The following is a 16,274-nucleotide window of genomic DNA, read 5'->3' on the forward strand; positions in this document are numbered from 1 at the left end:
TGTTTGAAATCCCTGCAGGCAGGGTTGCATGTATCGCCGCAGACAGCCCGTGTGTGCGTCCGAGTTGCTAACACTGTGGCAGTCAGTCTGCGTGCGGTACAAGGAACTGCCGCGGGTAGCTGTTCTGTTCCAAGAGTGTGCTGCTGGGACTGGGAGGGCACAGCCTCCTCTGGAGAGAGGGTGGGCGCTGGGACTGTCCTGGGTGCTGAACTCACAGAACACTCCTGCCCGCATCGCCCCTCCCGGCCTGGGGCGTGTTTTACTTCCCTGAATATGAGGCAGAGAAGGTCAGGAGGAGACCCCCAGAAAGGAATGGGGGAAGTGGCGGGGTGTGTCTCTCCGGTATGTAGTGTGTTGTAACTTCTCCAGAGACCCATGCACGCCGTGAGGGGTTGGAGCCAGGCGCCGATCTCCTCAGGAAGTGTAACCTCAGCACCAGGCAAGCACCAATGCCTCCTTCTACATCACTCACCCGACATAGAGGAGCTCAGTGAGAGAGTGAGTGGGTGTGTGACGGTGTCCTCGCGCGTCTGTGTGCGTGCGTGCACGTGTGTGTGTGCGTGCAGCTCCAAGCGCTGGCATCAGAGCAGAGTTGACCATGCCTGGCAGCCCCCTGCCCCTACTCGCCATGCACGCCTAATAATGATTTTAAATTAAAACAACGCCATTGGATATTAATTTGATGGCTCACAGCAGCAACATGACCATTTTCTAAGAAAATAAGAGGGTCTGTCTACGTAAAGCCTTTTAAGTTATACCACAGCATCCTACACCCCAGGGCATGCGTGCTGTGCAGTCAGTCACACGCCCAAAAGGCCTAATACCGCAGGCTCCTACTATATCTTTGAACCGTATCTAATATCTCGCTTTAAACATGACTCGCAGCCCACCTCACCTGCCCCAGGAGCGCGCCGCCCTCCTCCTCCCTCCACCAGTTGCACGCAACACTCCACACGGTATTTTTAGGCTCAGGTTGGAGTACGCATGCGCGCGGTCGAGGCGGCCGAGGATGTTTCTTCCGTGGGCAGCTGCTGCCAGTGCGGGCTGCGCTCGCGGGAGAGGCGGCTCGAGGAGGAGCGCGCGACAGAGGGAGCCCAGGCAGGCAGCCGGCAGGGTCGCGTGCTACGCAGGAGCGCGAGGACACGCTTGGGGTCGCGCGTGCGGACTGTAGCTGAGACCCGTGGGATGCCCGAGCGCTGAGGACGTGATGCCCGCCTGGCGCTGGCCCCGGCTCTTCGGGCCGCCGCTAGCCCTGTGCCTGGTCTGCGTGCTGTGCTACCGGCAGGCGCTGCACGGGGAATTCCTGCACGATGATGTCTGGGCCATCCTCAACAACCCCGATGTCCGGCCCGGGGCCCCGCTCCGGAGCATCTTCAGCAACGACTTCTGGGGCAAAGGCATGGGGGAGAACAGCAGCCACAAGTCCTACCGGCCGCTCTGCACCCTCAGCTTCAGGTACGACTGGCAGCTTTCAAAGACCCTAACACTGTGAAGGATGCTCTAGCAGCGCGACTCGGTGCCACAGCAGCACGCCTCACTAACGCACTCACCCCCTACTAGGATGAATACACACTCACCTTCAGATAGCGTGATAGCGCCTCAAAGCCATCTCTCTACCAGCAGTAAAGTATCACCTTCATGCCTCATCAAAGCACTCACACCCTCCAGTGAGAGCACCCGGGCTACAGGCACTACTGAGAGCATTTAAAAGCAGTAGCACTACCTTCATGCCACAATAATGCACTAGCAGTATCATGAATTCAGCATAATGCTACATTAATGCACTCGCATCATGCACATTAATGCACCTGCCGCTTTGATGAGAGCACGCCGGCTTCAGATGCTACTGACAGCCTCTTAAAGGCACATCTCCACCAGAAGGAGCACAGCATGTCCCTCATTAATGCACTCACCCCCCCAGTGACAGAATCCAAAGCTCCAGGTGATACCTACAGTATCTGAACGCCATAGCTCTTTCAGTAGCACCTCAGCACTAAGCTACTTGATTGCATTCTTCTACGCCCCCGCTTACAAACCCCCAAACTGCCCCTGAGCTTCAGTTATGACTGGCGGTACCTCACAGTCGCAGCACCATAGTGCAATGCACGTTAATTCACTAACACCCTCTGATGACAGTAGCCTTCGCTTCAAGTACCGCAGGCACCAAACACCACTGCACATCAGTACACCCCAGTACTAAACCTACTACTGCCTCTTTACCTGCATCATTGCACCCGTGTCACTTCAAACTGCCAGCACAGACTCCTGCACTTCCTTCCAGTGACAGCAGCCGCTACAGGGAGCTGATCCCTGTAGCGGAAGCATCTTAGGACAGGCACACTCCTCCCGTCACGCATGAGGCGTGACCGCGCTCCGGGGCCCAGCCATCACTTCACTCATAGCATCGAGAACTGACAGGATCCAACGAGCGTCCTGGACCACGGCGCTTCCCTCCAGGGCCAACCACCTAAGCTTCGTGTACTGGGAGCACCTCGGCTCAGGCACACTCCGGCCCTCACGCATGAGGCGTGGGGCTGCTCCGGGGCTAAGTCATCACTGCACCCTCCCACCAATAAGAGCATGGTCAGGTGAAGTCACGCTCTAATGGGGAGTCTGAAAACGGTTGCAAGTTGCAACCATCTCTCTCGCACCTCCACCCCCAAACCTTAAATCCGTTCAATATCTTGAGGCATCTGTACACTCCCTATCCTGTACTCTTTCATTTCAAGCATCGCTGCACCCCTGCAAACACGAACTGACAGCACCACCGTCCCATTGCACTGACCTCCATCGACGGCACCCCCCCTTTCAATGCACGCACAGCACCCGATGCATCATCCCACCCTAAGCCAGGCTCACCCCCTCCAGGGACCGAGCCCGAGCCTTTGTGCACTGCTGGGAGCATCGGCAAACCAAAGTGCGTACAACAACTCCCACTGCCACCAGTGGACTCCTTATGCAGGGGCAGCAATCTAAGAACCAGGTACTGCGGACACCACAGAATTGCCCCTCCACCGTTTACCCTAGTGTTGCCACCAGGCCGATATTTTATCTTCCAGACCTGTATTGTTTTGTCCATGCCACTAAAAATGTGGAAAAGCAGAGGCATGCACTATTTTTTTCTCTTTTTAATAATAATTAAAGCACCAAACGCATGACAAAATTTCATACTTAAAACGTATTTCAGGGCAATCTAAATTAATTCTAAATTACTATTAAAGCAAAGAGAGGGATAATTGTAATTTTTTTACAAAAAACTACGGAGAATGTATCCAAATAATTTTTGACTTACCATCTCCTGGCCATTCCAGAATTGCTAAAAAAATTCTTAGAAAGGTGGAATCCCCACGTTACCTCCTGAACAGTGCATACAGAGATTACAATAAACATTATACTTTCAGTATCAGGAGGATCCCGCAGCAGCGAAAATCCACCATTCCGCATATCACTAGGCCTGAGGGGAATTCTGCTCTGCGGGGACTCTGCGAAGTGCTGAAAAAACTGTGCAGCGATTCGCGGAGTTCGCAAGCTGCAGAGTGTGGTAAGTTACGCTGCATGCACTCATTTTTAGCGCTTGGAGTTTGCCCTGCGCTGTAAAATGACTGTGAACAGCACTACACATCATGCCACAATGCGCTTCTTCTTTCTGCCTAGTAAGTACATATTCTGCTCCAGCCGCAGGTTTCTCAATGCAAGCGGTCGCGACCTGCCGCCACTGCCCATGTTGAAAAATCTTGGCGGGAGAAGGTCTAGCGTGTGACTTTTCTCACTCGCGCTTGTAATGTTTGCAAGCCGCGCAAGAGAAAAAACCCTGGCCCGCGTCACTTATGGAACTCTGTGCGGATTGGGCAAAACTCTGCGAACTCCGCTGGCGGACGGAATTCTTCACCCACCCCCAGGGCGCAAGTCGTAAAAAAAGAAGTGGGGGGACACTGTCACCGGAAGTGATGTCACAACAGGAAGTGACGTCACGAAAGGTGCCGAGCTCCTCGTCCCAGAGAGGCCAAAGAGTGAAATCCAGCTGTTTGGCAGGGGGGACGGTGTCCCCCCGATAAAATAAGTGGGGGGACGCCGTCCACCCACGTGATACCCCGACTCGAGCCCTGTTCACCCCCACATATCACTGCAAACCTGCAGCACCCAAACAACATACTCAGCTCTTCCATCCTATGGTAGCGTAGGTGTGATCAGATAATAAAGAGAACAACCAGAACACCAGCCCAGCAGAAGCCCCCCTCTCAAATCTTCACCTCCATCAGTTAATGTACCTGCAGACACAGGTACCATGAGCATCTTCATAGCGCCGTGCCCACCACTGAGCCCTTGCCAGCAGGAATGGACCACAGTCAGCCCTGATTGGTGCACTCATCTGTGCTCCCTTACCACTTGGAGCTCCCAGTACCAAAACCCAGCACTGCATCCTTACAAATTCACTCTCCTCGGTACTGCAAGTTTGTGGTAAAAGAGAACGAGCTTGAAGTATCGCGGGTAGTAAATGTGACTCATGACTGACTGACTGACTGAATTATTTTTAGAGCGCTCTTATGCCGAGGCGTCTTGGCGCTGTAACCTCATGCAGGAACCACTCATAAGGGCTTCCATCGTGGCCACTAAATGCGGAATACTTGCCACGCTGGCCCAGATGTCCAATAACGACCGTGATGCCAAAGATGTTAAAGCCAGAGCTTGGGGAATATTTATTGTCGGGAAACGTTATTGTTTAACAAAAAAAGTTGTGTCTATTGAGGGGTTTTACATATTAAAAGGTGTTTCACTGAGGAAACAGGAATGTCCCACATGAGGCAGAATCCGTCGCATTCTTCTACAACTGACATCTACCCAGAGCAGCCCCAACCACTGCACTCTCAGTCTTGACAGGGCTTTCACGGAGATCTCTGACCCCTGCCCTCAGTCTTACAATTTGCATCGAGAGTTTGCACTCTGTGCACGTGACCCCTGTGAGCCTCCACCTGCGCCTCTCACACTCACTGGCTTTGACTTTCAGCTTTAAAAAGTAACAGTGCTCAGTCTGAGCATCCTAGAAACTCCAACCTCCCATATACCCCCATCCTACCTTCAAACCAGAACTCCAGGTATAGAGAGCACCAATCCTGGGCTCTCCCGGCCACCATACTCTTACCAACAGCGACTGACATAACCCTTCACGTTCACTCATGAGTACTTCACTCTTACCTACTGCTAGAGACAAAACCCACCAATACACTCATAACCACTACACCATCACCTACAGCTACCAACAAAACGCAGCCTGGCACTGCACGCTTACCAAGAGCGACTGACATTACCCTTCACGTTCACTCACGACTACTTCACTCTTACCTACTGCTAGAGACAAAACCCGCCCAATGCACTCCTAGCCACCACACTCTTACCTATAACTACCAATAAAATGCAGCCTGGCACTGCACGCTTACCAAGAGCAACTGACATAACCCTTCACGTTCACTCACGACTACTTCACTCTTACCTACTCCTAGGGAAATAACCCAAAAATGCACTCCTAGCCACCACACTCTTACCTAAACCTACCAACAAAACGCAGCCTGGCACTGCACGCTTACCAAGAGCGACTGACATAACCCTTCACGTTCACTCACGACTACTTCACTCTTACCTACTCCTAGGGAAATAACCCAAAAATGCACTCCTAGCCACCGCACTCTTACCTAAACCTACCAACAAAACGCAGCCTGGCACTGCACGCTTACCAAGAGCAACTGACATAACCCTTCACGTTCACTCACGACTACTTCACTCTTACCTACTGCTAGAGACAAAACCCGCCCAATGCACTCCTAGCCACCACACTCTTACCTACAACTACCAACAAAACGCAGCCTGGCACTGCGCGCTTACCAAGAGCAACTGACATAAACCTTCACGTTCACTCACGACTACTTCACTCTTACCTACTGCTAGAGACAAAACCCGCCCAATGCACTCCTAGCCCCCACACTCTTACCTACAACTACCAACAAAACACAGCCTGGCACTGCACGCTAACCAAGAGCGGCTGACATAACCCTTCACATTCACTCACAACTACTTCACTCTTACCTACTACTAGAGACAAAACCCGCCCAATGCACTCCTAGCCACCACACTCTTACCTACAACTACCAACAAAACGCAGTCTGGCACTGCATGCTTACCAAGAGCAACTGACATAACCCATCACGTTCACTCACGACTACTTCACTCTTACCTACTGCTAGAGACAAAACCCACCCAATGCACTCCTAGCCTCCACACTCTTACCTACAAATACCAACACAACGCAGCCTGGCACTGCACACTTGCCAAGAGCGGCTGACATAACCCTTCACGTTCACTCACGACTACTTCACTCTTACCTACTACTAGAGACAAAACCCGCCCAATGCACTCCTAGGCACCACACTCTTACCTACAACTACCAACAAAACACAGCCTGGCACTGCACGCTAACCAAGAGCGGCTGACATAACCCTTCACATTCACTCACAACTACTTCACTCTTACCTACTACTAGAGACAAAACCCGCCCAATGCACTCCTAGGCACCACACTCTTACCTATAACTACCAATAAAATGCAGCCTGGCACTGCACGCTTACCAAGAGCGGCTGACATAACCCTTCACGTTCACTCCCGACTACTTCACTCTTACCTACCACTAGAGACAAAACTCACCCAATGCACTCCTAGGCACCACACTCTTACCTACAACTACCAACAAAACGCAGCCTGGCACTGCACGCTTACCAAGAGCGGCTGACATAATCCTTCACGTTCACTCACGACAAATTGTAATTTTTTGTAATTTTGTTTGCAAAGTTACTTAAAACTCACAGCTACTTCAAACTTACCTACTGCTAGAGTCATAACCCAACAATGCACTTATAGCCACCACACTCTTACCTACAACTAGCAACAAAACGCAGCCTGGCACTGCACATTGACCTACAGTGACTGACAGATCCCACCACATACACACCCAGGCACTAAATGCATGCCATCAGTGAATGACAGATCCTTCCACATACACACCGAGACGCTTACCAGCAGTGACTAACAGATCAAACTGCATACACATACAGGCACTATACGCTTACCAACAGTGACTGACAGATCCCGCCACATACACACCCAGGCACTACACGCTTGCCAACAGTGATTGACAGATTCCACTACATACACACCCAGGCACTGCAACCTTACCAACAGTGACTAACAGACCCCACCGCGCATACACACCCAAGCACTGCATGCTTGTCAACAATGACTTAGAGATCCCATCGCATTCACACCCAAGCACTGCACTCTTGCCAACAGTGACTGACAGATCCCACTACATACACACCCAGGCACTACACGCTTGCCAACAGTGATTGACAGATTCCACTACATACACACCCAGGCACTGCAACCTTACCAACAGTGACTAACAGACCCCACCGCGCATACACACCCAAGCACTGCATGCTTGTCAACAATGACTTAGAGATCCCATCGCATTCACACCCAAGCACTGCACTCTTGCCAACAGTGACTGACAGATCCCACTACATACACACCCAGGCACTGCACTCTTGCCAACATCAACTGACAGATCCCACCATACACACCCAGGCTTTAAATGCATGCGACCAGTGACTGACAGATCAAACTGCATACACACACAGGCAGAGCACGCTTACCAACAGTGACTGACAGATCCCACATCACATACTCATCCAAGCACTGCACACTTATCAACAGTGGTTGACACATCCCGCCACATACACACCCAGGCACTGCACGCTTGTCAACAGTGACTGAAAGATCCCAACGCATACACACCCAGCCAGGCACTGCACACTTACCAATAGCGACTGACAGACCCCACCACATACACACCCAGGCACTGCACACTTATCAACAGCGACTGACAGATCCCACCACATACACACCCTGGCACTGCACTCTTGCCAACAGCGACTGACAGATCCCACCACATACACACCCAGGCACTGCACGCTTGCCAACAGTGAGTGATAGATCCTGCCACATACACACCCATACACTGCACGCTTACCAACAGTAAGTGATGGATCCTGCCACTTACACACCCATAGTTTTTGAGAGAGAATGGGTTTGCGTTAAGAGAGCAGGAAGCAGTGGCGCTCTGAGCAGTGTGATCTTGCTGTTGAGATGGTTGTGCGGTAGGCACGCGGTGCAAAAACAGGACAGGGTAACACAAACTCAAAGAAACCCCCCCCCTGGGATGGTGTAGGTAGGCCTAAACCAAAAGGGAAGAAGAACAAAACCTGTGCACACGCAAATGTAGTCTGTAGTCCTAGTGTGAGGACCAGTAAAATTTCTCGAGAGAAAATAGATACTTCAAAGTTCAAAAGGCCAGATACAAAGGTTCGTGTGAGTGAAAGTTTGTTTATAGGTCAAATATTGGTCAGTACAGAAAATAGTAGCCAGCCGACACGTGTTTCGCCACACCGTGAGGGAGATGTGACTCATCAGGGCTGCAGGGCTACGGTGGAAACGTGATCGCAGAGGCACGGAATGATGGAGGGTCAGCCACGTCCGTGTTGAATGTAGATGATGAAGCGTCGGGGAGCTGCTAAGCAGGCATGCGTTGTAGGTGGGGACGGTTGCGTCTCGAGTTAAAGGGAAGCATGTAGCGGAAGATGGAATGCACCCGATACGTGCGTCTTGTAAGTCGAGCGAGGTCCGGATAATGGATCCCTTTAACTCGGGACGCAACCGTCCCCACCTACAACGCATGCCTGCTTAGCAGCTCTCCGATGCTTCACCATCTACATTCAACATGGACGTGGCTGACCCTCCACCATTCCGTGCCTCTGCGATCACATTTCCACCGTAGCCCTGCAGCCCTGATGAGTCACATCTCCCTCACGGTGTGACGAAACACGTGTCGGCTGGCTACTATTTTCTGTACTGACCAATATTTGACCTATAAACAAACTTTCACTCACACGAACCTTTGTATCTGGCCTTTTGAACTTTGAAGTATCTATTTTCTCTCAAGAAATTTTACTGGTCCTCACACTAGGACTACAGACATTTGCGTGTGCACAGGTTTTGTTCTACTTACACACGCATACACTGCACGCTTACCAACAGTAACTGACAGATCCAGCCATATACACACCCATACACTGCACACTTGTCAACAGTGACTGAAAGATCCCACCACATCCACACCCAAGCACTGCACGCTTGCAAACAGTGACTGACAGATCCCACCAGATACACAGCCAGGCACTGCATGCTTGCCAACAACGACTGACAGATCTCACCACAAACATACATAGGCACTGCATGCTTACCAACAGTGACTTACAAATCTCGCCACATACACAACCAGACACTGCACGCCTACCGGCAGAGACTGACAGATCCCACCACATACACACCTAGGCAATGCATGCTTACCAGCAGTGACTGACAGATCCCACCACATACAGACCCACCTAGGCACTGCATGCTGGTCAGCAGCAACTGACAGATCCCACCACATACCCACTGAGGCCCTGCACCTTGCTAACAGAGACTGCCAGATCCTACTACATACGCATCTAGACACTGCATGCTCACCAACAGTGACAGACATAACCCACCATGTCTACTCACAGTAACTGTGTTCTTACCCGAAGCGTCTGACATAACCCTACATGTGCACTGACACTGTACTGTTATCTACAACCATTAACACAAACCACCTATGCACTCGCAGTCAGTACAGTCTTGCAAACAGCGACTGACATAAATCATCCAGTGCACTCACAGCCAGTGCACACTTGCCTTGGTAGTGACATACCCACTTAGTGCTTCCACTGCCACTGCACTCTTAGCTACACCTATTAACAGAACCCACTCTTGCACACCCTGGCACTGCACGCTAACAACAGCAACTGACATAAGCTATCAAGTGCAGTCACAGACACTGCATCCTTACCGGCAATGACTAACCTAACTTACCTCCTGTACTACCAACCACGGCACTCTTACCATCCGTGACTGACATAGCCCACCTCGTGCCTACAACTACTTACAGAACCCCTTCTTGCAATGCCTGCACTGCACGTTTACCTACAACGTCAGACATAAGTCATCAGGCACACTCACAGCTACTAACTGCATGACTGCCAAAAGCGACTGACATAACCTTCCTCGCGCACTCTTATCAACAGTGACTGACATAACCCAACCAGTGCACTCACATCCAAAGCACTCTTAATTTCAGCTGGTGGCATAGCCCACCCAATGCATTCTGATCCATTGCACTCTTACAGCTAATGGCAGAGCCCATTCCTTGGACTTCCAGCCACTCTACTCCTAAATACAGATACTGACATATCCCGGCCACCATACCCTTACCTGAAATGACTGACACAGCCCACCATGTGCACGCTCACACAGTGCACTTTTATCTACAGCTGCTGACATAACCCACCAGTCCCCTGCCAGCGTCTGCACTGTTACCTACAGCCACTAACATAATTCATCATCTGCACTCATAAAAAGCTACATTTCTGACATAATGCGTGTGCTTATAAATGTGTGCAGACTGAGGGCAAGCCAGAGGAGCCAGTGATTTATGTTCATGCCTTTACATCTCAGGCAAGAGATGGACTGCAGAAACCTCTGAAAAGGCTTGAAGGCTGTTCCTGTCCATCAAGTGTATTAACTACACTCAGCACATGATTCTGGCTTGATTTTATCAAGAGCCACTCCAAATGTGAACACACACCTCTTCCTGAAAATACTCTGAAACCCACAAAAGTAGCTTTAGCACTAGGCAAAAAGCAAAAATAATAAAATAATTAAAAAAAACAGAATTATGTGCTTTTAATTTGAATTTAATTAAAAAAAGCAGAATTATGTGCTTTTAATTTGAATCTAAAGCATAAGAGCAACGCACAGAGCAAGCAGAAAATTAATAGAACAAGCAGTAGAAATGTATACAATTTTTAAAATTTGATCATCGGAATTAGGAAATGATTGTTCTAACTTTAGGGCTTTCTTTACAAAGATTTAGGCGTGAGTTGATGTGACTCCTGGCTTACCGTTGAATTTCTGGAGTAAGACAGAAGTACTTCTACCATACTCCTGGAATTATGTGGTACTTCAAGAGTAAGTCACAACGAATTATTCGTACATTTGGCTCTTAGACTTAGGAGTTAGTTAGTAGTATTTATTGGCCGACCAGGAAAACAAGAGGTGCAACAAGGCGGCTTTTATTGTGGGTCTACAATACTAAACCCAAGTCTATTCGCTATAAAAGAAGTTGCAGTGTTACAAAATATGCATGTGTTACAATGTATGTGCACAGTGATGCGTTGACGACTTATTGTTAAAGGATGATCGAGTGGAAGATGAAAAGGTTCCATGCAGAAATTCAACTTTAGTACGTTAACATTTTTCATGTACATATGCGTAAATGACCTATTTGAAATATTTACAGTGTGATGAAATGTATAGAATGTTATAAAGCTGCAACTGGGCGAAAACATGACTTTTAAAGTAAAGAAACCGTAATTCGTATTACAACATAACGTTCTCTGAATTGCCCTATGTAATCTGTTTTTCCAATGAACAAATACATTGAGTTCAGAGAACGTACATAACATAATAAACAAGGGTGCATTATCCCAGGTGTTGGCACAAATCAAGCTAGTTTATGCAGTTGTGATAAAGCACCCTCTTCACCATGCCTTGGTTGGGTTGTTAGCAATAGTTCCTCTTGATCAGTGTTAGAAACCTTTGCTAAAGTGGTTGACTGCCTGTTGGTTTCACTAAAGAAAAATTAAATTTTCACGAATAATCAAATATAAATCTTTGCACACTGGTTTCTAAAAAGGAAGTTGAGGAAACTTAGGAATTATGAGGATGTAGAGTAGAATCAAATGACGATAAGGAAGGGCTTATGCGGAACACTAAACTTTGGTATGCCAAATTAATTAGAGAGAGGAAGACGGAAAACTAAAAAATAAATTGGGATAGGACATTAGCAGTGTTGGCATCAAAGAACAGGAAGAAAGTTTAGGAACCGGTAAAGGAAGGTTTTAATAAGAACAGGGAGGCATTGAATTTAAAGATTTCAGAAGATGCCTGGGTTGACTTTTTATCAGAATTGTATATGGCAAAAAAAGAGGTAGGAAAGGAGGACTGGATGGGCCCAGATGTAGAGCTTGTATACCGTATCGCTATTACAGCAATAAAAAAGACTATATCGGGTATAAATCTTACTAGGCTAGCGGGCCTGGTTAATATCCCAGAGATTGTAGTTAAAGCCAATCCAGACTGGTGGGCCACTTTTCTTCACACTGCATTGAATGTATTTTTGAAAACATGGACAATTCCTGAGGGTTGGAAAGGTTTTACAATTAAACTAGTTTTAAAAAAAAGTTATCCATATGAGCCCAAAAATTATTGTCAAATATGTTTAATAGATGTGAGGACTAAAATATACAGTAAGCCATGGGTACTCACAAACATTTTCTTGGGGGCCGCAACGTTTGGTCTATGGTGTGACCGAGGGCCGCACTGATGTCAGCAGGGGCATGTAAAGTTGGGGTAGGGGAAGCAAAGCATGTATATCTAGTGGCTGTCTTTAAATTGAAGGTGTTCCTAAAGTTAAGTGTCTAGTTACTTCCTTTGACTAACAGCAATTAACCTTTAAATAAGTGCTTGCTGTATATTTAAAAAAAAAAATTTCATGTTAGTGCTGAGTTGAGTAAACAGCAGCCCAATGCTGCTGCTGCCCAGAGGGCCACATGTAAAGGTCAGGAGGGCAATACTTTGAGTATCACTGCACTAAGCAAATACTTTAGTATTTGAAAGACTGGATTGATACCAACAAGATGAGACTCATTGAGCAAGGTAGTTTTTCACACCTTGGGTGCTCATGACGGTTCCCAGCCGTCATGAGTCACAGTAGGTGTGTGCTCATGACGGCCGGGAGCCCTCCGAACGTTGCCGCTCCACCCACGCGGTATTAATTCCCTGCCTGTGCGAGGGAATTAATCAGTGGGCGGAGTTCGGACGGCTCCCGGCCATCATGAGGACATGCCCACCATGATTTATGATGACCGGGAGCCGTCCTCAGTAAGGGAGCGCCACGCCCAGCTCCACCCCCCTTCGTACCGCGGTGGAAATTTCCCCGCAGCGAAGGGGTTAAGAAGAGCCCTTCACAAAAAATCATTGTTTCAGTCTCTGGGTAATGGGTTGGAAAGCGATAGAAACAAGATGGAATTATTTCTGTTGATTTGTCCCCTTTCGCTCTGCAAATCAGTGGGGATCAGCATTTTGAAGGTCCTACTGACGGTGCTGAAATAGTTACATCATGATAATTGGGCTATGGTGGAGCTGGATAATAATAGGGCACTCTCATGGAAAATCCAACTATATAATGGTTTGAGACAGTATCATGTTCTCGCCCCTACATTTTTTGCTTGATAGTTTGCTTATCAGCAAAGTAATTTAAATAAGATGCATTATTTCACTCCCAAGATGAGTGAGCATCAAATACTGTGTTCATTGTAAGTTGATGATCTTGCTATATTAGATGTGGCTAAGAGTGGGTTTGTAAAAGGGAATTGAAAGCATTTAACAACCACTGAAAGGCAAAGGATCTAACAATAAATAGTGATAAAACAAATATATAGGTTATGGTAAAAAAAAACCTAAAGGTGGACCATTGAAGATATGCCTGTAGAAGAAGCACCATCATATAAATATCTTGGTATGATATTCACCGAGAAATTACAATGAAAGATGGACTTATATTCTTTAAACATTAGGGGCCAGATGTAGGTAGGCGTTTACCGGGTGGTAACGGCCGAATTCGGCCGTTACCGATCCGGTAAGAGCAATTTGACATGTAGGTCCCTGTATTTTACAGACTCGGTAAATTTACCGATAAGTAAATTTACCGAGTATGTAAAATACCGAGTCGGTATCATTACGGATTCCGGTAAATTGGTATGTAGGTGGGACTCTTCTGAGTCCCACAAGCAGTACAAAATCGGTATTTTACCATCAAATACTACTTGATGGTAAAATACCGTTTCTGGTGTGCATGCACATGTGTGCATGCACACCTATGCCATATGACAGGCAGACCTGCCCTTAGGGCAGGTATGCCTGCCACATGGCACCCGAGCCTCTTTTGGGGGTGCCAGAGGGTGTCAAAGTGACACCCCCTGCACCCTTGTGACAGTCGGTATTTTCCGATGTGGTAAATACCGACCGGTAAATGCCCAATCAATCCTATGGGCTTCAAAGCCCATAGGAATGAATGGGCATTAACTGGTCGGTATTTCCCGCATCGGAAAATACCGACTGTTTCCGAATCGGTAATTGCACATCTGCATTTACCTACATCTCGGTACTTTTATTTTCCGACCTCTGAAATACCGAGTCGGTATGACTCGGTATTTAAGAGGTCGGAAAATAAAATTTACCTACATCTGGCCCTAGATCTTGTACAACTGTGGGAGGCTTAAAGGAATTTGAAGAGAGATTTGGGCGAACCCTGTTTATTACAGCATCTAATGCTATGGTTCCTCCTCAAAGGCTATAAGAAATATAAATCTTAAACCTAAGTTCGAGATATGATCGGAAAATAATGGCGGGCTATTGTCTATAACAAATCTCCTAGGCCTTCCCTTATCATCCATGATACTAGCTAATTGTGTAGAGATTTGGTTTAACTTCCTGGAATAGTACGGCAGCAAATATAACTTTATGTTTTTGGCACAAAATGCAATTGTACTCTACAGCAAAAGTGTCCATGGTTTGTATGGAAGAATTCTGCCATAGTGAATTGTGATGGGCAAGAGATGCAAGATCACGGCTAAAGCCGGCATTTTCACTTAATTTAGAAGATTTTAGTTGTGATGTTTCAATAAAATATACTAAAAAAAGGACCTAAAAGGAAAGTCTGCCATAGAGTCTAGGGTTGGTGATCTGAGTTATCTCAATACAAAGAGCTCTACACTGTACCTAAGAAAATCTTGTTTGGGATGCACAAACTTCTCAAAATCTCTCAGGACTACTAAATACTGTGTGGCGCAGAAAGTTTATGAAAATCTGGGTGGGGTTAAATCTGGGATCGAAAAATTCTGTTCTGGTCGGGGTCAGATGAATTGTGAATGTATTTGTGATTGCGGTCTAAACCTTCAAATTTTCATTGTCACATTTTATTAGATTGCTTATTTTATTTGCATTAGGAGACAGTTGATAAAGCCTATTTAAATTAAACATGGTGTAAAGACGAGGCTGGAGGACCATACATGTTGTATATGACATGCAATTTTTAGATGTAGCTTGCATTATAGGTAGGTTATAAGTGGTTTGAAAAAGAAGGAGTGAAGAAAGATTTATTTTTGCACATTTTGTTTTGCTGGTTTTAATGCACCTTTTTCGTAATTATATTTGTCAAGTAGTTTGCAATAATATTAACATCTAGAAGATTAAATGCCATTTTATATGATTGTCTGTTTTAATTTTGTTCGCCATTTGGTTGCCAGATATTTATTGTTTGTCTCTATGAACATTGGTTTAGTAGACTATGGTCTAAAAAAACTTTGATTTTACTACTATTACTTGATACCTTTGCTAGGTTCATAATGTGTTGGTTCATGAAAGACATTGATTAACATGACATTATTATATGAATCTGACACTTTAGTCTGTACGTGCTTACAACGCGTGCCATTACCCTGCATTTTTTACTCCGCAACAACTTTTACAACGCAGGGCTTTACACCGCCAGTCAATACAACACATTGTCCATTACAACGCAATTTACTATTCTAGCTCCACCAGGGCGTTGTAATGGGGAATGCGTTGTAATGGCTTGCAGTGTAAAGCCCTGTGTTGTAAAAGTTGGTGTGGGGTAAAAAATGCTTTCTTTTTTTAACTCTGGGATTACATATGACTCGATGTCAAGAATTCACCTAGAGCCCAGTTGTAGTCTTTCTTGTACTACATTAGTCCGTTTTGCTGCTATTGTTCTTACCTGAGGCTACCGGGACTAGAGGGGCTGCTTGGGGTTTTCTGTCTACTGTGCCAGAGTGCCGCCATAGCTCCTCGCCTGCTGGGGACTACATCCCCCATTATCCTTTGCGGGGAACACCCCCCAACACGCCCGGAAGTGCCAGGAGGCGCTCATAAGGCCGCCGGGGCTCCTGCAGTGCCGGAGCCCATTTTGCTGCTGTTGTTCCCATTGTTCTTACCTGAGGCTACTG

At 47.2% G+C, this 16,274-nt stretch overlaps 1 protein-coding gene across 1 annotated transcript in view; it reads left to right on the top strand.

Annotated features, from left to right (window-relative positions):
• Positions 1-996: 996 nt before the first annotated feature.
• Positions 997-16,274, top strand: part of TMTC1 (transmembrane O-mannosyltransferase targeting cadherins 1) — a 1,524,654-nt gene continuing 1,509,376 nt past the window's right edge. The window contains exon 1 of the mRNA XM_086952798.1: positions 997-1,455. Within this exon, the coding sequence (XP_086808924.1) occupies positions 1,208-1,455 (248 nt within the window). The 5' untranslated portion in view covers positions 997-1,207. The remainder of the gene's footprint in view (positions 1,456-16,274) is intronic.

The sequence above is a fragment of the Lissotriton vulgaris genome, chromosome 1_2, assembly GCF_964263255.1.
Source record: "Lissotriton vulgaris chromosome 1_2, aLisVul1.2, whole genome shotgun sequence".
NCBI classification, from domain to species: domain Eukaryota; kingdom Metazoa; phylum Chordata; class Amphibia; order Caudata; family Salamandridae; genus Lissotriton; species Lissotriton vulgaris.